This window comes from Mauremys mutica, chromosome 9, assembly GCF_020497125.1.
Source record: "Mauremys mutica isolate MM-2020 ecotype Southern chromosome 9, ASM2049712v1, whole genome shotgun sequence".
NCBI lineage: Eukaryota > Metazoa > Chordata > Testudines > Geoemydidae > Mauremys > Mauremys mutica.
In genome coordinates this window covers 42,719,563-42,742,068 of record NC_059080.1, presented here as the reverse complement: position 1 = coordinate 42,742,068, position 22,506 = coordinate 42,719,563, and the positions used below count along the sequence as shown (strand labels likewise).

At 52.3% G+C, this 22,506-nt stretch overlaps 1 protein-coding gene across 3 annotated transcripts in view; it reads left to right on the top strand.

Annotated features, from left to right (window-relative positions):
- OCRL (OCRL inositol polyphosphate-5-phosphatase) overlaps positions 1-21,859 on the top strand; it is a 31,287-nt gene extending 9,428 nt beyond the window's left edge. For 2 of the 3 annotated variants that reach the window (XM_045029958.1, XM_045029956.1), the window contains 14 exons: positions 625-741; positions 988-1,175; positions 2,600-2,711; positions 3,792-3,901; positions 5,299-5,434; positions 6,417-6,527; positions 8,201-8,366; positions 8,606-8,841; positions 11,011-11,034; positions 16,509-16,628; positions 16,898-16,982; positions 19,049-19,176; positions 19,662-19,773; positions 19,871-21,859. In XM_045029958.1, the coding sequence (XP_044885893.1) occupies positions 625-741; positions 988-1,175; positions 2,600-2,711; positions 3,792-3,901; positions 5,299-5,434; positions 6,417-6,527; positions 8,201-8,366; positions 8,606-8,841; positions 11,011-11,034; positions 16,509-16,628; positions 16,898-16,982; positions 19,049-19,176; positions 19,662-19,773; positions 19,871-19,995 (1,770 nt within the window). In that variant the 3' untranslated portion in view covers positions 19,996-21,859. The remainder of the gene's footprint in view (positions 1-624; positions 742-987; positions 1,176-2,599; positions 2,712-3,791; positions 3,902-5,298; positions 5,435-6,416; positions 6,528-8,200; positions 8,367-8,605; positions 8,842-11,010; positions 11,035-16,508; positions 16,629-16,897; positions 16,983-19,048; positions 19,177-19,661; positions 19,774-19,870) is intronic. The other variant, XM_045029957.1, reaches the window with a different exon arrangement.
- The last annotated feature ends 647 nt before the right edge of the window (positions 21,860-22,506 follow it).

Here is a 22,506-nt window from a genome sequence, read left to right as displayed (position 1 = left end):
CAGTGAGGGATTGTAACGCCTGCTGATGGGGCATTTCTGTGCACCCTCTTGATGTGGAGATTTCCTTCCCATTAACATTAATAACATTTTGCACTTCTCTAGTGAACATTTCAAAGCACTTCACACTGGTCAGTTATGCCTCACAACCTGCTGAGCTGGGGGAAGTAACACCCCCATTTAGAAGATGGGGGAAATGCTGGACTGGGAGGTGAAGTGACTTGCCCAGAGTCACCCAGAAGAGACCGTGGCAGAGCCAGGATCCATTCAGCAAGAGATGGTGCACACAGGTGCCATGTTAATGGTTGTAGGATGAGTTGAACAGTGGAGAATGACCTTCCTTCTTCTGTCCTGCAGAAGGAGCAAATGCTCTCTGGGAGGCAGGCAGTGTGTAGGATCCCAGAGATGCTGCTTTGTGGTGCCTGCAAGTCAGGCATATCTGACTCTGTGGATGCTTCACTTGCTGGCTGTTTCTCCTACATTGAAACCACTCATGCAGAGTTGGGAATTTAAACAGTGAGCTCCACCGCCAGTTTTCTGTACTTCTGTATAAGCACAGGGGGTGAGAAATTGGCGATTGCATTATGGCTGATCTGGAAACTCATGGCATTTTTATTTATTTTGCAGGTGCAGGTGGTCCGTCTGGTTGGGATGATGCTGGTTGTGTTTGCCAGGAAGGATCAACTGAGTTATATCACAGATATCATGGCAGAGACTGTGGGGACTGGAATCATGGGGAAAATGGTGAGTGCTCTTGGTCAGTGGGTGCATGGCCTCTGAATAGCTGATTCTGGTGTATGTTTGTGTGTAATGTGGTCTGTGGTACAGTGTCTTGCTTTACTCTCTCATCCCTGCTGCTGCTTTTCATGTCAGTATGCCTCTTGTTTTAATTGTCTCCGTGCCTTTCCCCAGCTCTCTCCTGTTCAATCTGTTACCCAACCTCTTCTGTATGTGTTTGTGTAAAAGTCTCACCGGTAATTCTGTCCCCAGGGTAACAAGGGCGGTGTGGCCGTGAGGTTTGTATTCCACAACACCACTTTCTGCATTGTCAATTCCCACCTCGCTGCTCATGTGGAGGACTTTGAGCGGCGGAACCAGGATTACAAGGATATCTGTGCCCGGTTAAGCTTCCTGCCCCCTGACCAGGGCCTGCCTCAGCTGAGCATCATGAAACACGAGTGAGTCTCCAACTCCACATTCCTTCTCCAAGGTCTGGGGAATCTTAGCTAGAAATTGCTACCAGCAAGAGCCCAAGTGTAGACAAACCTGCAGATTAATTGACAAGGTGAGGAGAATGCCAGAGCCTTGTCTACACTAACACTCCTGTTGGTGCAGTTGAACCAGTGATTGCACTAGTGGGCAGCGTTCTTGTAGTGGCTCACAGGGCCAGCCTGTCTCTAGTACCCTTCCTTTGCAAGAAGTCTGTAATGTGCTCATCTCAGCAACTGGCACTCTTGACTCAAAGGCTGATTATTACATAGTTGTGGAAAACCTGGGGCGTTTCTAGAACAACAGACAAACTGGGGATTTTAGTCCAGGTTTTTCTGGTTTGTTCATTTTTGAGCTCTTGTTACTTGGAAGGATTTACATGAACAGCTCACACAGTCTGCAAGGTTTTTGAATCTAGAAATGGGCTCAGATTTCAATCTGTAACTATAAAAAGGCTAAGAAAATTATGAGTGTGTCAAAGTTTCTGTTATACCTGTTGGGAAGTGATGAGAATGCTATAGGACTGTCTGAAAGCCTGAAAGGGGAACAGGAGGAGTCATTGGTGTGGTGATTGAAGAGAGGGGCGTGATTAGCAGGTGGAACAATGAGAGAGGACAACTGCATTTAGTTCTTTGTGGATTTTTAAGAGACCTGCATATGCGTCCTACCAGCTCAGCATCAGTCTGTGTGCTCAGCATAGGTGCATTGGGTTGGTCAGATCTCAGTAATGTACTAGGTACTGGAAAAGCAAACAAACTGGTAGACTTGTATGGGATCCAAGGGCAGAAGCAAAAGGCCTAACTGTTCTTATGCATGCCTTACAGAAGTGCAAGCTTTTCCTTGTGGGTGATGTGTGCGCCTTGTGGGTTGGAGGGATAAATGCCACTGTGCAGTGAATTGTGTTGTACCTCTTATTTGTTTCATTTCATGAAAACATTGGTGGGTTTTTCCACATTGTTTTCAGGCTGAGGAAAACGTCAGCAGCCCTTACCGAGGATCGTGGTGGATTCTCCATCACTGGCATTTTAAAATCAGGATTGGCTGTTTTTCTAAAAGATCTGCTCTAGTTCGCACAAAAATTATTGTGAGGCAGTTCTCTGGCCTGTGCTGTCCAGGGGGTCAGACTGGATGGCCCTTCTGTCCTTGGAATCTCTGAGTTGTTAGCTAACTAACTGCTCGATTCCATATAGATCACCCACCTTTGGGATGCTATCTCTGTAGACACTTACAGGAGTGGCAGCTGCTATCATATTTTGATTCTCTTATCTGTTCTGTTGTGCTCTAGCTATCCCGAGAGACCCCCTTTTCAACCTGACATCCCCATCTCTCTCTCTCCCAAGGGAGTTCTGATATGAACTTTTCTTTTCTTTTCCATGTTTGCCTTTGTGTGTAGTGTTGTCATCTGGCTGGGAGACCTAAACTACAGGTTGTGCCTCCCTGATGCCAGTGAGGTGAAAACTCTGATCAGTAAGAATGAGCTTCAGAAGCTGTTGACATATGACCAGGTGAGTGAACTTCAGCCATGTGGATATTGGGTCATCCTGTTTTAGTATATCCCTGCGCTTGGGAGGTCTGGCATGTGCTCTGTGGTGATGAGATCTAGACATGGCTCTAGGGTGTTTTTGTTTCTTGCCGTTTTAGTTCCCATTAAAAATATTAAAAAGTGTCTCTGGCCGAAGGATGTGATGATTAGGCTGTAGGAATGTATATTAAAGCTAAGAGATACACCCTGCATGCTCAACAACTCCTCTCACCAGCTCTTGAGGACAGAGGAGGAACAATGACAGAGGTCAGTCACAGCTCGGAGGGACCCTGGAAAGTGTGTTGCAGGAGCGCTGGGGTTTCCTGCCTGTAACTGAGGCCTTGTGTACTCCTCAGAAAGCTGGACCTGAGTTCTGTGCAGTATGTCCCTGCAGCACATTGGAAATTCCGGGGCAGCGTTAGATACATTTAAAAAAGGGGAGGTTATCCAGTGAAACTCGAAAGGAACAATACGCTCAGTGCAGTGTTCCTCGGAGCATTTATGGTGGTAGTAAATTGACTTCATGCTGCCTCTTACTTTGTAATTTCCAGGATGCCACAGAATTTTGTATTGAAAATAACAAACTGTATTTTTGATGCTGTTAGGTGAACTTAGGAGCTTTTGCAACTGGGTAGGAGACTTACGAGAGCTGGTTTGGCGTTGTCGGCCAAGTTCACCAGCTGTAGGGTCTGCTAAAATGATCACCAGTGAAGTAGTTAGCAATGGAGTTGCTTAACTGTCATCATTAGGTTTCAAAGTTAACACTTGGTTGAGATGAACGGAGCAGTTCTTATCTCTCTTGGCTATTGGTTCATGCTGTCTACAGACTCAGGCAGGCAGCATTATGTCAGTTTGCACCTGTCTTTCGAAGGTTTTCTTTGCACCCAGAGCAGGTCTGTTTTGTAATGAAAGTGTCTGTCTTGGGGCATGGTTCTGTCAGAAGGGGTGGGTTCTGTGACAGAGTCCATGGCTGTGGAGTAAAAGGGCCCTGCCTATAACTCTGCTCTGCAGAGTTGTGAAGACTTTGCTGTTGTGCTGATAGGCTGTTCCTTTTTGCCTCTAGTTGAATATTCAGCGGACTCATAAGAAAGCTTTTGCTGACTTCACAGAGGGAGAGATTAAATTCATCCCCACGTACAAATTTGACTCTAAAACAGACCGCTGGGATTCCAGGTAAGTCTGTTGATGGTGGCCTGTTAACCTGTGATGCCAACAGCATCTTGCCACACAGCCTATTTCCCTGGCTGAATTATTAGGCTCTGATCCTTCTCCTGGAAACATGTCTGGAGCCCTCAGCATGACATTGAATAGCCTAGCGGATCCCTCATAAATGGACTAGACATTACTTGGGACGGAGCTCTTTGCTGATGCAGAATGTCAGTGAGGCTAATGAATGAAACATACAGTTGATATTCCTCTGAGAGGTGTGGGGAATACCTCTGAGGACAGAGAAACAACACAAAAGGCACTTGAGGGGTTAGGAGTAAGTGCAGATAGACTCAGAAAGAGTCAGCTTTGCTGTAGTCTGGTGAGCCTGGGGACAGAAGAGTCAGCCATGCCGAACTCTGGTTTAGCCTTCAGCACAGGCTCTTTGATTCCTCTGCCACACAAAGGCAAGAAATATTGACAGAAAACAAAAATGATAGTCCTGACCTGGGCTGGCACTGCAGGGTCCTCTTCCCCCAGAAGCTCAAGGATCATGGACCTCCCTTAGCCTCAGGGGCACCATGGGGCCTACCTGCTCCATTGCAGCCTTCTGCTGCTGCTCAGGAAAGTGTCTCTCTCTACTGGCTCTCCATCCTCCCTTACAGAACTGGGTCCTTATCTTCCAGCTGGGAATCAGAGCTAATCATTAGCTGCTGCTCAGCTGGATCCCAACACCTGTCCATTGGGCTTCTTCTTAGGCCAGGGCTTGCTGCTCCCTGGCTCTGCAGGTCCTTAAAGGGGAAGTCTGCCCTGCTACTCTTGCCCATGCAAACTCATCTGGGGAAAGATAATTCAAAACACAGAGACTCAAGGACCCTGGAAAGCAGGAACAGCTGACTAGACTTTCAGCAGTCAGGGCAGTGAGCCGTAAATTAAACTGTAGCTTGCACCGGAGTGTGGCAACAAAAGAAGCTAATGCAACTTGGGGCCACATATGCAAAAGCCTCAGGTTATGGTGATAGCCCTTGCTGAGCCCATTCCACTTCTTAGCACTGCAGTACCAGCAAGATGTTAACAGGCACTAAGAAGAGTAACCCCAGTGATTGCGGGGACGATGAATAGATCTGGGGCACTAAATCCATGTGGCTAGCTGACAACTGGGGCAGGGAGCCTAACTAGGTATTAGAAGGGTGCCACCCTCAGCGTCGGACTGTAGCCCTGGTAGGGGGCAGAGAGAGGAGAACAGAAGTAAGGGGATGCGATTTCAGAACGGTAACATTTTGGATGAGGAAAGTGATGAGAGCCCCATCACTCGAGATGCTGCCCTAGGAAGTGTGTCCTGCAGGGACCAATCTGGCTGAGGAGGGGAATGGTCAGATGGACAGGAGGACTGTCTGATTTCCTGGTAACTTGTATATCTGCAGTGGGAAGTGTCGCGTGCCAGCCTGGTGCGATCGAATCCTCTGGAGAGGGGGGAACATTAATCAGCTCCGGTACCGCAGTCACATGGACCTGAAAACCAGCGACCACAAGCCAATCAGCTCGCTGTTCCTTATTGGGGTAATTGTCACTTGATGTGCTAGGGGAGAACTCTTGGTTGAAGTTCCAAGTTAAAGGATCCATCAACCATGTTTGTAATGATATAAAAGGGAGGGAGGTGAGCAGAAATGAGTAATAGCTGCTGGGCAGCCTCACTTACCTCAGTCTCTGCAGCAGGGGACTCACAAGAGCTGCTGTTCTCATATGCAGCACGGGTTGGCTGTGCAACCAGAGCAGCTTTGTGCCATGCTGACACAGACAATGCTTGGAGTTTACACAGCAGACATGTAGAGTATTCAGCAGGAAGGCTCCAGCCTTTGATTGCCTTAACAGTTTTTCTTAGGCTCTGAGGTGTGACCCAACGTGTCTGCCACCGGGATAGGTGTGCTGAGCTGTTTACAGTTGGCTCCTCCTCGGGGCCAGGAGCTACCTGTAAACAATTGCACCTATTCCCATGATGCTGCTTTGCTCTGCTTGGAGAAACAGGAACTCTGGGGTGCTTCTGGCCTGGGGGGAGGGGGGGGGGGCTGTGAAAGGCTGAATATAAGCTGTGGGAGGGAAGAGATTTGAGATCCCTGGCCTGTTGGGTGGAGCCAGCATGTGTGTCCAGTATTCCTCTCCCCCACTTCTGAACTAGGGTGGTCTCCTAGACAACTCATTGCTTTCTCCTCTTACCCAATCAAGCAGGCTGAAATCCTGAGGAATTTTGGGTAAGACTGCAGAGTGCCTGTGCTACTAGTTGCAGGCCGCCCTTAGAGCATTTCCTGCAAATAGCAGGTCCTTCCTGGTGCCCGTTGGCCAGAAAAAGACACCATTACTGTAGGTATAATAGCTTGTATGAAATTACCCGTGAGACTTGGAGGAGCAACTGGGCCAATCAAAGCTGCACACGCGAAATGCCCAAGAATCTCCTCAGCTTCTGCTGCAGTTATTTACAAACCACTAAGGGAGTTTACACTATTGAGGCCTACACCTTCAGTGAGTATAATCTGATCTCCTGCAGGTGAAGGTTGTGGATGAGCAGAAGTACCGAAGGTTGTTTGAGGATATTGTTCGCATGATGGACAGAATGGAGAATGACTTCCTTCCTTCACTGGAGCTTAGCCGGAGAGAGGTGAGAACAGAAATGGATTCCTTGTCTGCTTCCCGAAGACCAGCAGCTGCAGAAGGGCTAGAATTTCTCTAAAGGACTCTGAGGCCCTGGTCTACACACAAAACGTAGGCTGATCTAGCTGCGTCGCTCAGGTCTGTGAAAAATTTCACACTGTGAGTACCACCATTAGGTTGATCTAACCCCAATGTAGACACAGGTAGGTCAACAGAAAGATTCTTCTGTCAACCTAGTTATCACCTATGGAAAAACTCCTTCCGTCAGTGTAGGAAGCATCTATGTTACAGTGCTGCAGTGGCACAGGTGCACGGCCTATAGCAGCTATAGTGTAGACATGGCCTGATAATGTTTTATTAAACTTCAATGTTGACAAATGTGCCAAAAACTAACTTCAGTTACCTCCCCACAACCAGGTATTGGATTAGAAATTGTGCATTGCCTTGACCTCTCAGCAAGCACGCTGGTAGGGTGCACTTACAGTAACTCCTCACTTAACGTTGTAGTTATGTTCCTGAAATCTGCAACTTTATGCGAAACTATGTTAAGCAAATTCAATTTCCTCATAAGAATTAATGTAAATAGGGGCGTTAGGTTCCAGGGAAATTTTTTTTGACAGACAAAAGACAATATATACATATACAGTATAAGTTTTAAACAATTTTAAACAAACAGTTTAATATTGTACACAGCAATGAATGATTGTGAAGCTTGGTTGAGATGGTGGAGTCAGAGGGTGGACTATTTCTCAGGGAATACCTTGCTGCTAAATGATGAACTAGCACTCGGCTGAGCCCTCAAGGGTTAATACATTGTAGTTAATGTAGCCTCACACTCTACAAGGCAGCATGGACTGAGGCAGCAGGGAGGAAACACAATAGATGCAGGGCAGTAGCTGCAAGCACTTCCCTGCAAAAACTGAACATGATGATGAGCCCGCGTTATCCAGCTGGAGCACACCAGTCCCTCCTCCTGACAGCACATGCACGGCTGCACAGGTGCTGATTTTCCAAAGTGCTGGGGGGTGCGTGCATGAGTGAGAGAGAGAGACGTGCATTGCCCCTTTAAGTACGCTGAGTCCACTTCAAGTACATTGCCCTTTTAAGCAGATCAGACAGGAAGCAACAGTTTCCAGCAAGCTCCCTCCTTTCTGTTCCTGAGCCCTGTCCCCCTCCTCTGCTTTGTGGAGAGGGGGTACGGAGTGGGAATATCAGCATTCCTCTCCCCCCCTACCCCAGCAAGCAGGAAGCTCCCAGGAGCAGCTCCAAGGCAGAGGGCAGGTCAGGAGCAGCATGGCAGTGGGGGAGGGCCATCTCAACTGCTGCTGGGCAGGTGCCGAGCCACATACCTTACAGGGAAGCTGATGTGAGGGGGGAGGCTGCCGCTCCCCTCCCCCACCCCCGGTTTTAATCCCCACAAGGAGGGGCTGCTCTTCCAGAGAATCCTGCACTTGACAAAGCAGGCAGCTGCCAAAGATGTTATAAAGGAGCATCGCGCAACTTTAAATGAGCATGTTCCCTAATTGATCAGTGATGTAACAACGAAACAACGTTAACCGGGGGACAACTTTAAGTGAGGAGTTACTGTACTTCCCAATGTTGATGGTGATGCGGAGTCCTTATACCTAATTATGGTTCCCTGTAGGTAATAAGAAGAGTTGTTTTCTCTTTGCTCTGCAGTTTGTGTTTGAGAAGGTGAAGTTCCGGCAGCTACAGAAGGAGAAGTTCCAGATCACCAACAACGGGCAGGTCACCTGTCACTTCTCCTTCATCCCCAAACTCAATGATAGCCAGTACTGTAAACCATGGCTTCGGGCCGAGCCCTGTGAGGGGTACTTGGAGCCAAGTGAGTTTTATGCACTGTCTCTGTAGTGTCTTGGCTAAGGGAACCACCATTCTGTCCTTTCCCCCTCTCCTGCTGTTTGTCACCATTCCCACCCTCATGTGCCATCTGTCTCCCTTTCCCCTTTGGATTTCTGCCACTCTGCCCAGCTTTTTCATGTGCTGTGTGTCTGTCCATGAGGTCTCCATTACTTTTCCACTGTGGGGTTCTGCGAGTCCATGTGTGCCCCTTGCCTGTTTCAGATGAGACTGTGGACATCTCCCTGGATGTGTATGTCAGTAAGGACTCTGTGACTCTCCTAAACTCGGGTGAGGACAGAATTGAGGATATCCTTGTCCTTCACCTGGACCGAGGCAAGGATTACTTCCTCACCATCAGTGGGAGCTACCTGCCCAGCTGCTTCGGCACCTCCCTGGAGGCTCTGTGCCGAATGAGACGACCAATCCGTGAAGTTCCTGTCACCAAACTTGTCGATCTGGTAAGGAGCAGTGGTCCTGAAGCTCTGGGGAGCTTGCTCCCTGAGATTTGCACTTTGGTTTATTAACCAGTCACTGAACTCTCCCCCTCCTAAAAATGGCTGCACTTCCCAAGGGCTAACCTCCCTCACTTGAGTAATGGTCCTGGCTCGCCACTGCTTCCCCTCCACATGCTGCACCCTGGCTTTCCTCACATTCCCCTAAGGATATTCACTGCTCTGTGCTTTCAACCCCACCCTCTCTTGATGGCTTTGCTTCTAATATTTAATGGGCTGAAAAGCTAACCCAGACCCTCATGGTCATGTTCCTGCTGCGTCTTTAGAATTGCCTGGGTTTCCTTGCGGAAACCTTTTATTTTAGGGGATGCTGATTATGGTCAGCTCAGGGCACAGCCTAAGAGGAGTCTGCCATTTCCAGACATTGTCTCCAAGCAGTCTTGTGAGTAGCTGTTAGAGAGGCTGTCAGAAAATGCCAGAGGCTGGCCCTGGTTTGGGTGCACAGAGAAATACAGGTCCTTTCCAAATGCTGCCAGTGACTTACCTGAACAAACTGTTGGGCTCTTCTAAAGCCAAAATCAATTCCCCATATTTATTCTGGCTCTGGACTTATGGGGCTTGTCCCGAGGCTAAGAGACAAGCTCAGAGAGAGTGATAGCAACAGAGTATCGATAGCACCCTCAACACACATGATGGCTTCACACCAAGCATGCACATTTCGCAGATGTGCTTGTTTTATGTATGAGCAAAGTGATCTTTAAGTTCCTCCTATAGATCCAGAGATTGAGCTGCAGGAGGTCATGAGAGGAGATCTGTTATCTCTGTGGTGTTGTTGGGTTTAGATAGTGAAACTAGCCTACTGCATCAAAAGCTCTGCTCAAATTAAGGCCAGCTTGACTTGGACTGTGACCCGGAACGGAGATAATCTCTAAAAGACAACAGGACAGAATGGTTGAAGGAGGGTCTGGAAATGGGATTGGTGTGGAATAGCGAGTGTATCTGGAGACGTGTTTGTGCATGGTTCTCTCCAGTTCTGAATGTGCTTGCAGGGGCCAGGTGATAATGATTTGTTGTGGTTTAAGAACCAGCACCATTTCTGCTGTCAGCTGGAATGCCAGTCCAGGACCCAGAGCAGCCTGTTGGAGGGTTTGCATCCACAGGAGCAGATGGTGTTCACGCAGCAAAATTGAAAAAATAAAAAAATGTAACTGTATTGACCACAGAAAGGGGACAGGCAAACAGAAGGCCAGTCCCCTGGTAGGACAAGCAGTAAAGTGAGCTACTCTCTCTGCAATTAAAAAACGAGGAGTCCTTGTAGCACCTTAGAGCCTAACAAATGTATTTGGGCATAAGCTTTTGTGGGCTAGAACCCACTTCATCAGATGTATGAAGTAAAAGATACAGGAGCAGGTATAAATACATGGCCGTCGGGTGTTGCCAGAGCCTAAGATTATGTTGCCTATCTCTGCTTCCAGTCACCTAGTGCTGTGGAAGGGGAGCCCACTTTGTCTAGGTTTTGGGGGTTCCTGACGCCAGGCCCCCTTGGGCTTTGCTGCTTTTCCATGGTGGCTGAGGGGTCCCTATGTACACAGGCTGGAAGGTGTGGAACCCTGCTAGTTGAAAGAGGAGGCGTTATCATGTAGTACTGTTAAGTTGAGGCTGACTTGCTCTGGGCCTTTGGAGCATGTGTTTTCCTGCCCCTAACTGCACAAATTTCCTGATGGCCGTGTTTAACTCACCCGCTGCCATGCACGCAGAAATAGTCACAGGAGAAACTGGGCAGGACAGGTTTTACCGGGACACTTGATGCTGATTGTGAAGACTCGGGGAGTGGGCAGAGAAATCTTCCAGGTAGGCGCCTGTTTCCACCTCTGGCCGTGGGTGTATGCTGTGTGCTGAGCAGTGCTACAAGGTCACTAGGGGTGCTCACTGGAGTCCTAACAGGCCTTTACATCATGTGAGCAGCATTCCTGCTAATTGGGATCTAAATCTCCTGCTGCAGCTTTAACAGCAGTGGTGTCAGCAAACATGTGAGAAGTAGCTGCCAGTCAGTGCTGGTGGGGTCTCAGGCTGCCGAGTCTGTTTCTTTTCTGCTTAATCATAAATCAGGTTCTCTCTGTTAATGATGCTCTCCTCCCCTCTCTCTCTCTCTCTCGTTTCCTGCTCTCCTCTCAGGGAGAAGACAGCTTCCTAGAGAAGGTAATGCAAGCCAGTGCTGAGGGGGCTTTCTCAGTGGTTTTTGTTTGTATTTTCTGTAAAAAAAAAAAAAAAAAAAAGAGCACTCAGACTTTTCCCATTTTCCTGACGAGAGCAGGGGGAGACTGCTGCAGAGGGAGTATCGGCTCCAGGCGTGCCAGAAGGCACTGCTGTGAGCCTAGAACAGACATGTACACTCTACAGTACTGAATTAGCCTTTGTGTGCCTCATAGTGACTCTAGTTAAGGTGGAGATGGCACCTTTCAGGTGTGTCTAATTTCCTTAGAACATTTTTTTGGGTAAGAAATTCTCCTGACAGATCCCAGTGCCCAAGGTGAATCTGTCTGCAAAATCTGACTTAGATTTACCCCTCATGAGTGAGTTGAATCAGTGCATGGGAAATGGGTTTCAGAATTGAGGAAGGCTTTCTGAAGGTTATATTTTTGCTGGGGGAGAGGTCTCTGTTAGCTGCAAAAAGAGTTTAGTGTGATGGCTTCCATCTCGGCATGTGGGTGTGGAGGCCTGGGGCCAGGGAGGGCCTTGCCACAGTTTGAGGAAAGTCCTTAGGCATGCTTTCTGCCTGACACTTGCCACAGTAGCAGAATGAAGCAATTGGGTAATTCTCGCAACTGCCACCATCTGAGCAGCTGCAGCAAAGGCAGGGCAGTGCTAGGAACTGTCATTCTGCATGTGCTGATTGTACTGCAGAGTCAGGGACTCAAATCCCACTGCTGCCTTGGGGAGATGAGGCAAGGAGCCACTGTCCTTCCCTCTCCCCCATTCTTCCAACTCACCCTCAGAGGATTGCCCCAGTCTCTTGTTTCCTCCTGCAGCTGCTCAGAGGCTTGCTAACATGAGAACTTGTGCTGCTGCCCTAGGCTGTGCTCATGGAGCAGAGCGAACCAGGAGAGGAGATGGGGAGTCAGGGAGTGATCTTATGGGACAAGAAAGCTTCTGCCTGTCATCCAGCAGGGAGGAGGGGAACAGCAGGACGACCTGTCTCCCAGGGTTGCTGCTTTTGGAGCAGCTGGCTAATGGGGTGAAGCAAGGGAAGAAAGGAGAAACTCCTCCCTCCCTGCCAGCACAAGAGAAGAGAGCACTCCAAGTTAGTCAGACATTTACAAGCCAAAGTGAAGAGTGCCCTGGTAGGAATCCAGTGCAGCCTGTCACCATTCCCAGCAGCTAGGGGTGGACTGTGCCAGCTTTTTCAACAGGCTGCTGCTCCGAGTCAGCCCAGGGGCCTGTCTTCTGCCTGTTTTGAGTGCAGCCTGTCATGCTGTCTGGAGAGCTCACAAGCTTGAGTGCCAACCCCAGGGCAGACTGTCCAGGAACAGGGCACAAGCCCCTGTTGGTTGTGTGTTCTACAAATAGATTCACCAGCCAAATAATAAGTGTGAACTCCCAAAGCCTTTTCATGGAGTCACAGACAGTCCCCTTAGCACTCTGGTCTATCATACCACCCCCAGCAAGCATTGCCTCTTTGATAGAAAGTCACTTTACACCAAAGATAGAGTCCCAAAGGACCAGTTACTTACCCCAGAGCAATTTGCACCATTGATCTCACACCAAAGACAATACTTGTATTAACTAAGGATTTATTAACTAGGAAAAAGAAATGAGTTGTTTGCTTACCTGCTTTAACCTTGTATACACGCACAAATGAGTTAAAGTCAGGTATCAAAAGTAACTTCTATTGTAAGCAGACTCTGTATGTCCTTTAGGGCTAACCCAAGCTCAGTCATTGGGGACTCCTTGCTTAGCCTATGGGCATGTCTTCAGTAGCAATGTTAAAGCGCTACCATGGCAGTGCTTTAATGTGGCTGTGCTGTCGCGGCACCCGAGAGCTCTCCCAGCGCTGTAAAAAAATCACCTCCACGAGGGGAATAGCTACCATCGCTGGTGCACTGTCTATACTGGCACTTTACAGCGCTGAAACTTGGAGAGCTCAGCGGGGTGTGTTTTCACACCCCTGAGCGAGAAAGTTGCAGCGCTGTAAAATGACAGTGTAGACAAGCCCTTAGAAATCCTCGCCCCTCCGAGTTCAAGCAGCAAAGGAATAATCAGTTCTCCTTAACAAGCCTTTTTATTCCCTTTCCCCAGCGTTCAAGTTGCGATGGGATGACGGCTTGGGCATGTCCCCTCCTCAGAGCTGTGGGGAAAACAATCAACGAAGTCCTTATTCCACAATGACACATTTGGACACAGTAGTCCTTCCTGATGGGCAGGGGATAACACCTCTTTTGGTGAATGAGAAATTCACACTGGGCAATGCTTCTCCCCTGCCTGGGGGGATTTACAGTCTGAGCAAATGTTTAAACATTACCTTGTACCATGGGAGGAACTGTTCTAAGTAGGATTAATACATGCAGCATCCTACAAGGAAACCACAAACACTAAACACATTCTTGTTCCACAAACATTCAACACATTCTTGTAACACTACTATCTGTTTTAACTGTACTAACCCACAGGCGAGCCAGAGTCCAGCTATGCATTTTTCAGTGTTCAGTGAGGCCTGGGTCTTGGCATGAGTTGGCACCTGCCAGTGTTATGCAGCCATCACATCCATGTAATTCCTTAGCCCTGGTCTACAATGGGAAATTAGGTTGTTACAACTGTCGCTCGGGTGTGAAAAATCAACCGCCCCCCAAGCAACACAGTTAAACTGCCCTAACTCCTGGTGTAGACAGCACTAGTTGATGGGAGAATCCTGTCAGGGAGGTGGAGTACCGATGCCAACAGGAGAACCCCTCCTGTCAGCGTTGGTAGTGTCTACTACACGGAAGTGCTACAGTGATGCACCTGCTTGCTAAGTGTAGATGAGCCCTTAGATGGGATATTTCATAGCAGCCTGTGGTGTAGATTCAGCCTTGGGATAAGGATTTCAAGCTCTGGCCCTTGCTTTGCAGGATAAAAGTTGTAGTTGGAGCATGCTCGCTGCAGTAAACGTGCTGTTCCAGATCTGTGGCCCTGTGTGTTTAGAGCCGTGAGAGAGAGAGAGCCTTCACCTGCACATGATTTCTAGCACTGTAAAGCTAACGAGTCCTGCTCATTCAGACAGCCTCTGTGAAAGTGCATCCTGTGATTGAGGGGAATCCCTACGGCTGTGCACGAGAAACCCTACCCAGCAGGGCTGGAAAAGGGCAGTTGCCAAGCAAGTGCGCTTGGCGATTGGGTTGCCGTGTGTGTGTGTGTGTTTATAGAGGGCAGGGTTTGCTCTGGACGGCAGATGCATTCCCAACAACAGTTCCTGTGGGTCAGCACTGCATGCAGCTAGCGGGACTTCTCCAGGATGATCTAAAACCAGGAACACACACTACGGGTGAAGCCCCGTCCCTTGGGAAGTGAATGGAGAGTCCAAAGGAATGTAGTGTCTCAGCTGCTTCACATGAGTAGCAAGGAAAATGAGGCAAAGGGAGGTGTGGGCATTCTGTACAGAGTGGAGCCTGAATATAGCTATTCACCACCAGCAGGGTGGGCATTGGGGGCAGCGAACGGGGGCAGTTCAGCAGGCTTGAGAACAGGCATGTCAGAGTGCTAAGGGCATTAGTGAATGACTGTGCTAAACCCGCAGTCATGGGCAGCTAGCTGGGCGGGAAGGAAACAGCAATGGGATTGAACCTGGACAAATGAAAGCCAGTACGTCTGAGGGGAGGGGAGAGAACACGTGATCTAACCAGGGATTCAGCTATAGAGCAAAAGGTGCCCGTAGTATGAGAGTGCACTAGGGCTGCTAGCAAACAGCCAGTTCGGTAGCAGCCAGTGGGACCTTGGGGCTGAATGTGCAGAAACACCACATGGCAGTCCAGACGAAGTCTCACTACGCAGCGCTTGAGCCCCCAGACAGCAGGGAGCTGGCGTCCTGTTCTGGACAGTTTGGGATGTCGGCCTGTTAGAATGAAGAGAAGAGCAGCAGGGGCTGGATTAAAAGGAGATATTCACTGGGACTTGCAGCTACGGTGGGGGAGCCATCTACAAATCCTGGGGGGTGTAACTAAGGGAACGGCATTGCCCAAAGGAACAATGAGCAGGTTCTCTGCTGCTGAGATGTGTTAGCCTGACAGAGGCTTGGAGATGCACAGGAAATCCCATCACCACGTCGGCAATACCTGCCCAGTATGTATTGCTGGACCCCTTTCAGCATTCTCTGGGGCAGGGGAATGCTAACTCCCTAGCTTGCAGTGATGGCATAGCTGTGTCAGTCCCACTTCCCAGGATATGAAAGAGACAGGGTGCGGGAGGTGGTTCTTTTTCAGCTTCTGTCAGTGCGAGAGAGGAGAGAGAAGCTTTCGAGCTACACAGAGCTCTTCTCAGGGCTGACTAACTGCAATTTGCCGGTTTCCTTTCTAAGGATGGCTGATGTGAGAGCGTGAGCAGCTCCTGAGGCAGCAGGTGACTAGCTCTCTGCAGAAGCAGGCTGGATGTAGGAGGAGGCGGCATGTGTCCAGCCCAGAGTGCTGTGGGTCTCCTTGCCTGAAGGTGGAGCTGGGCAGGAAGTTAAATTTGGCTCTTGTCTTTGGTGGGGGTGGGGAGAAGAAGTTGAGGAGTGTTCTTTTGGGGGGATAGAAAAGTGCCCCCAAAAGAAGGAGCTGTTTGTGGGTGTTACCCCTTCTCCAGTGCAGAGGGGAATCTAGGCCGTTGTCACATCTTCCAGCATCTCCTGGCATGCTGAGTGTCAGCTGGCTTGCCAAGCTCGCTCAGAGGCTGGGGACGGCATTTGGCACTAGGTGGTTTGGGTGAGAGCTCTAGAGCCAAAGGTCAGCATACTGCGCGGGAGCTGGCTAAAGCTTCCTGATCCTGGGGCCAGGCTGTTCTGCCCCACGGCCACTGGAGCAGCCTTATGGTAGTGCTTTGGCCACGTGCTGCCTGCCAGCGGGGAATCCTCAGCATGGATACCTGCCAGAGCAGCAGAGACCTGTGCCTGTCACAGCTGGGGTTTGTGAGCTCTGGCCTGGAAATATTGCACTGAAGCCTTTTGCATTCTGCTGGAGACAGGTGGCCTGGAAGGGGGGCGGGTTTGTATTGGCCTCTCTAAAGGGTTATTTTCCTGTCTAGCCCAGGAGCCTTTTGCATTCCCACCCTTGCTAATAGTGGGTCAGGTGATCCATGCAAGTCAGCCTGGTCTGAAGGGGGCTAAGAGGGTGGGTGTGGAGGAGGGTTAGGGTCTAGGGGAATCTGCATGGTGCGGATCTCATGTGAGGGGAAGGCTGTGCTGTATGGGGTCCTAACAGGGTTGTCACCCAAGTGAGCAGGGGGTGGGGGGGAAGAGCGGAGCCTGTTGGAGTGGCAGCTTGGCTGGGGCGCAGTGGCCCAAAGCGGGGCTGGGGTGGCTGGGTGCTGGGAAGGCAGGTGGGAGCTGGCTGGCCTGGGTGAGTGCCGGTAGGGCACATGCTCTCGCAGGTTCTGGTGGTGCTGTTGGTGTCTTTGCTGTAGAGGGACTGGGGCTCCCTGACCCTGGGTCTGCTCTCTCCCACCAGGAGAAATCACTTCTGCAGATGGGCCCCTCTGACAGCGAGGATGCCAGCGAGAGACCCCTGCAGGTGCCTAAGGAGATCTGGCTACTGGTGGACCACCTGTTCAAGCATGCTTGCCACCAGGTGAACAGAAAGGGACCTTGCCTGCACACAGAGAGCACTCCCTGTGGTTGGTGACCAGGGGAGACATCCTGGCTCAGTGAGTCGGTAGTACTCCAACCATGACTCAGGCTGGGTGTTTGCCAGGCTGAGGCTTGCTCCCCAAGGGCTTGGCCATCGCGCCTGTGCTCAGCCTCGGCCCAGGCTGTCCTGGAACCCGTGCAGCCTCCCTCGGCTGCGCGTTCTGCCCTGCAGCTCTCAGGAGGGTGCCCTGACTGCGCTGTCATTGGCAGGAGGACCTGTTCCAGACGCCTGGCATGCAGGAGGAGCTGCAGCAGATCATCGACTGCCTGGACACCAGTATCCCTGAGACAATCCGTATCCTTCACAGTGCTGAGAGTGGAGCCTGGCTCCCTGCCCCTCCCAGGACTCAACTCACTGTGGAGACCCTGCTGTCTCGCCTTCCCAGGGGCAGGCTCCCTGCTGGGGGAGCTGCCTCCATCTCACCCCTCTGCCAGGAGCAACTTGAAAACACCAAAGCCACCACAGGGCCCTGGGTCAGAAGAAGGGGACCATGTACAGGAGATGGCTGTGCTCTGCACAGGAGGTGCTGAGCGATACCTGCAGGGAGCTCTGGGAGGAGCCTGATGAGAGAGCATAGATGCAGGTGTGGGCGTGAGGGTGGAGGAGGAAGGGCTAGAGGACGCAGGGCAGGGGTTGGCTGGAGCCTTTAGCAGCAGCATTTTGGATTTTTTTGGGGGGGAAGGGGGGCTCCAGCATGGAGCAGGGCTGCAGCAGTGATCTGGGGAGATGCTAAAGCCCACGCTGAGGACGCATGCTGGGAGTGGGAAGTGAGGATAGTGGAGCTGTTAACAGTGAGGGAGATGAAGAGGCCAGATGGGGATGAGCTCAGTTTTGGAAATGTTCTGTTTGTGATGAGACATCCAGGAGGTGTGCACAGCAGGGGGTGTTGGAGGGAGGGTTGGTGTGTGCACATGAGGGAGTGCAAAGCAGAGGGCAAGGATGGGTACGGCAGGCAGGGTGTGTGTGGTTGGAGTGCACGACAGGAGCGTTGAGGGGTGCACAGCCGGGTGTTGTCGCAGAGGGGTGGGGGGTGCACATGCACACGGAAAGTGCAAGGCGGAGGTGTCAGAAGGGACAATTATTCCCCTCCCCTGCCCCGAAAAAAGTGTCCTGATTTTTTACACTTGCTATCTGGTCACCCTACCCCACTCACATCCCCTGCTGTACACATGCGTGCTGTGCACCCCCTCCGCAGTACACCTCCTCAACACTCCACCCCGCCACCCCTGCCGTACACACCCCCTCCGTCACCCCACACACACACACTTCCTGCCAGCAGCCATGACCCAACGAGGGTGTTTGGCCGGGGATTGCAGCCCGCAGCGGCTGGAGGCGGGGAGGGCACCGAGGGGTCCGCGGCAGAGAGCAGGGACAGGTGGTGCCTCGATGTGGGGCAGTTTCCCATGTGTGCCCCTGCCCCCCATTGTCTCCTGCAGCATGGGTGGGGTGGTTATAAAGCCAGGCGGAAGAGTCAGTGGCCACTTTGGGTGAGTCTGCACCACAGTTTAAGTGCAGGGTTAGTGGGACTTGAGTCAGCTGAGCTGTGTTAGGGAGCCCTGGGCTTAGAGTGACCAAAGGTCCCAATATTAGAGGCTTTGTCTTGTATTTGGCAGTGATGGGGAGCGGTCCCCAATATCGAGACAAAGGGAGTCCCGACCGATGTGCGATCGGGACGTGGGACAAATGTGTTAAAATCGGGACTATACCGATAATATCAGGACATCTGGTCACCCTAGAGGGGGGGAGTCGGAGAGGGTGGGGGTGCATATGGCAGGGAGTGGGAGGTACATGGCCGGGGTGTTTGAGTGGGTGGGGGTGAGTACGGCAAGCTGTGGGGGGGGGTACACAGCAGGGGTGCAGGATGGGGTGGGGTGCGTATGGCAGGCGTGTTTGAGTGGGTGAATACGGCAGCAGTGGGGTGTGCACAGCGGGAGTGTTGAAGGGGATGGAGGTGCATACAGCAGGGGATGAGGGGGTGTGTACAGCAAGGTGTGTGGGGGGTCAAGTGCATGAATGTCGAGGGGATGCACGACGGGGGTGTAAGGGTGCATGGTGGGGGGCATGGGAGGGGGCAGGGGTGCATATGGCAGGGAGTCTGAGGGGTGCGTAGCAGGGGTCTTGGAGATAATTATTCCCCTCCCCTGCCCCGAAAAAACCCCTGCCCCTGGCTGTTTGAATAGAAGGGGGTAGAGGGAAGCACAGTTGAGGGGGCTGCCTGAGGAAAGGGGGAGCCCAAAGCCAGAGAAGGGTGGAGGAGGAGGCTGAAGGAGGGGTGGCAGAGAGACACCAGTCGTGGGGGCGGCTGGGCACTGCACAGGGCCATGCTGGAGGAGATTGCTCCTTGACTGGGTGTGGCACAGCGGGCAGCAACCACTCGGTGGCTGAGGCACTCCTCATCTTCCTGGAGGCTCTGCCGGAGCCGGTTATTTGTTACGAGCTGTATCAGCGATGCCTGGACTGTTCCCACGACAGTCGGCTGTCTCGACAGGTGTGTGCCTCCCTCCCCCGTCACAGGGCCGCTCGGGCTCCCCCCTGCTGCAGTTAGCAGCACGGGCCTCGGGCTGTGCCACTGGCCCCTCGCCCACCCAGGCCACCTGGCTGCATTAGGGACACTCTGGCCCAAGGTGGCTGGGGTGGGTGGCCAGTGTTCTGTGGTGGCACATGCCTGCCGTGGGGCCTAGGGAAGCTGGCTCGAGAGGTTTTGGTCCAGCAGCTGCAGGCACATGCGTCTCCTCTGATGTGGGTCTGAGGCAGGGACTGAGCCTGGAGGGCTCCTCCTCACAGGAGTCCTGCTGCTGAGGAAGGCCAGTGAGGCTTGGCAGGTGGTGCTGTGCATCACAGAGCTGTGGCAGTCTCGGGGGGCAGGGCACACATCCTGATCTGGACGGGCAGGAGGGGCCGTAGCAGACTGTGTGGGCGTGGGGGAAGGAGGAACGCGTGCTGCTGGGGGAGCTTACCTTTCCTCCCTTGCAGGTGATTTCTCACCTGCCCCGGTGTCACCGCAACGTGTTCCGTTACCTGATGGCGTTCCTGCGGGAGCTCCTGAAATACTCGGAGGACAACAACGTCAGTGCCAATATGATTGGTAAGAGCCCAGCCTGCCCCCGCCTGCTGCCATCCATGCAGCGTCCACACAAGCCCTTGCCCCTGTGTCTAATGCAGGATTTTGCCTCTCTTTGCAGCCTCCCTGTTCACTAGCCTCCTCCTGCGGCCTCCACCCAACCTGATGTCGAAACAGACTCCACAAGACCGCCAGCGTGCCATCAGCTTCCTCCTCGGCTTCCTGCTCGGGGGGGACGAGGAGTGACCTCCCAGCCCATGATGCGTGGGACCCACTGCCCGTGGTTTGGTGTGGGCCAGGCCCACCCCATAGCCCTGGAGGGGGGAAGCTATGCTACAGTTTGTGTTTATCATCAGGAAGGAAGTGGCCTCCCATTCTTCCCCCTGCTGTACCTACACTGCAGAGGACTTGTATACTCATCACACTGCCACCCAAGCCAGAGCCCTCCACGGGCCGGGGGCTGTGCTGGTTCATCCCCCAGCATCCCTTCCCTGCCAGTGGAGTTATTTATGGGAAGGGCAGACCAGGAGCTCCCTGAGGGCCTGGAGGTTGGCCACGGTGTCCCCTGGCTGGACTCTGCTGCTCTGTGTGTATATGTATGTGTACACACTGACACCTGTGTGTCTTGCCAGCTGCACAAAGGGGCTTCCCTGAGTGTGCGTCCCTTGTCTTGGACCCAGTGTGTGCCAGCAGCAGCACCGAAGGCCTCTCCAGTCCCTTCAGCGCTGCATGGCCTTTCCTCTCCGCTCTGTGGTTTGTGTGATGCGACCCCTGCCCCTGCATTGCTCACCCCGCCCCTCCCCCAAGCAGGGTAGCCTTACTCTGGCTTGTTGGCACCTGGCCCAGTGCTGGGGCAGTGAGCAGGGGGGCCCTGGCCCAGCTTCCTTCTGGGGTGCCAGTGGGGTTGCTGGTGGAATAATGGGGTGATGGTGCAGCCTCACTGGGGAAGGGGAGAGGCATCTGAGTAGCTGTGTTGTGGGGGGACAGTTTAGTCTCCTGGGAGAGCGGGGCGAGGGCTCAGCCTCCTGCGGGTGTGCTGGGGTAGCTCAGTGGGGCTGCGTGGGCATTTGGCAGAGCTGCCGATTCTCTGGCAGGTCAGAATGCTGCAGCCAGTGGCTGCGGCAACCCTGCAGCCTCCTCAATGCTCGCCCATGGTATGCTCCAGCCCTCTGCTGTCAGCCACCAAGGAGGGGATCCCCCTTCCTGTGTGTGGTGCTGGCTGCGCCCCCACCCCAGCCCTGTGCTTCCTGCTACAGCTAAGCCCGGCACCTTGCTCCTGCCTCTGCATGCTGGGCCCACTGCTGTCAGTGCAGAGCCCTTGCCCTGCTCTCCAAGGGGACGGAAGATCCCAGGCTCTTTGGCACTGGTTCCCCTTTTTGTGCTGATGTTCACCTAAAGTTGAGCCCTAGGAGGGGAGTGGGGATGTGCCATGTGCCCTGCCCAGTGCCTGGGGAAGAGACTAGTTGGGGGTCTACATCATTCACCCCTCTGCTGCTCCATTTCCCCTGGGGCAGGGAGGAAGAGCTGGAATGCTGTGGGGGAGGGAGGCGGCGTGCTGCTCCCAGTACCAGTGCTGGTGGGCTTTTTCCAGCTGTGCGCCTCCTGTCTGTCTGAGGCGGGAGGGGGTCATCAGAACACTAAGACCTACCAGCTTTGGCCACAGGCCCAGCCCAGGCAGCTCCAGCACCAGGAGCTGAGGTGTGGGCCGGAGCCACAGGAGAAAGGAACCTCCGGGCCCAGGCAGAGCAGTAGTTTGGGGGAAGGGAATGGGTCCTGGTCAGCAGCAGCCCTGGGGGTTCAGTGGCTCTGGTAAGTGTCTGGAGGAAGATCCTACCCCCGACCCCTCTCTCTCTCTCTCTCTCTCTCTCTCACACACACACAGAGAGAGAGAGAGAGAGCCAGGAGAGGGGAAGGCCCCCCCCCCCGGGCTCTGCACTCAGGCTGTCCCGTGGGGCTCTCCCCTCCGTTTCCTGTGCTGCTCTGTGTGTTGTCCTGTTGCTCGGAGCTGCCCGGGGCTCCTGTACCTTGGGCTGTTCCTTTTTTATTATATAATTTATTAGAAAACTTCCAAATAAACCTCCATTGTGCAATGAGTGAAGTGGTGTTACGAGCCCCGAGCCCTGCCTGTCCCCTGTGCTGCCCAGCAGGGCAGTAAGTGCTTTGGGCGCTCCTAAGGCAGCAGCTTGGAGCTCCACATCATCCTCGGAAGTTGATAAAAGAAGGAAACTTGGTTAACTCCTTCTCTCAGGTTGTCTGCACATACACTGAGTGTTACACGCTTCCTAGTGAGCGCCAAGTTACATTCTGAGCCCCGGGCTCATCATGTGACTGCCCGGTCTTCAGGGGAGATTCCAGCCAGGGAAACCCAAGTGGCAGGGCAGGGGCTAGCCTGTTCGTAAGTGCAAACAGTGGAGTTTTGGACTGTAACTGTAGGGCCAGAAACTCATGCTGCATCCTTCCCCTAGGCGGTTAGTTTGCTTCACCAAAAAAGTCTCAGCCAATGAACTGCTGCAAGAAGAACTTGGGGTGAAATGAATTCATTGGCCAGGAGGGGAACTGGTTAGTTAAGTTTAGGCTCATCTAGTAGGTCTGTTGTGACTTTAGTTTATATGTAACCCTTGGTTTCTGCTGGCTGGCATTTGAATCTCTGGGCATTGTTAAATACACTTAGGTCTGTTTATTGAGAGAGCAAGTAAGTATAAGTTCCATGGTGTGTCACTGCTGAGCTGCGGTGTGCTGTTCCTTTAGTGACAGAAG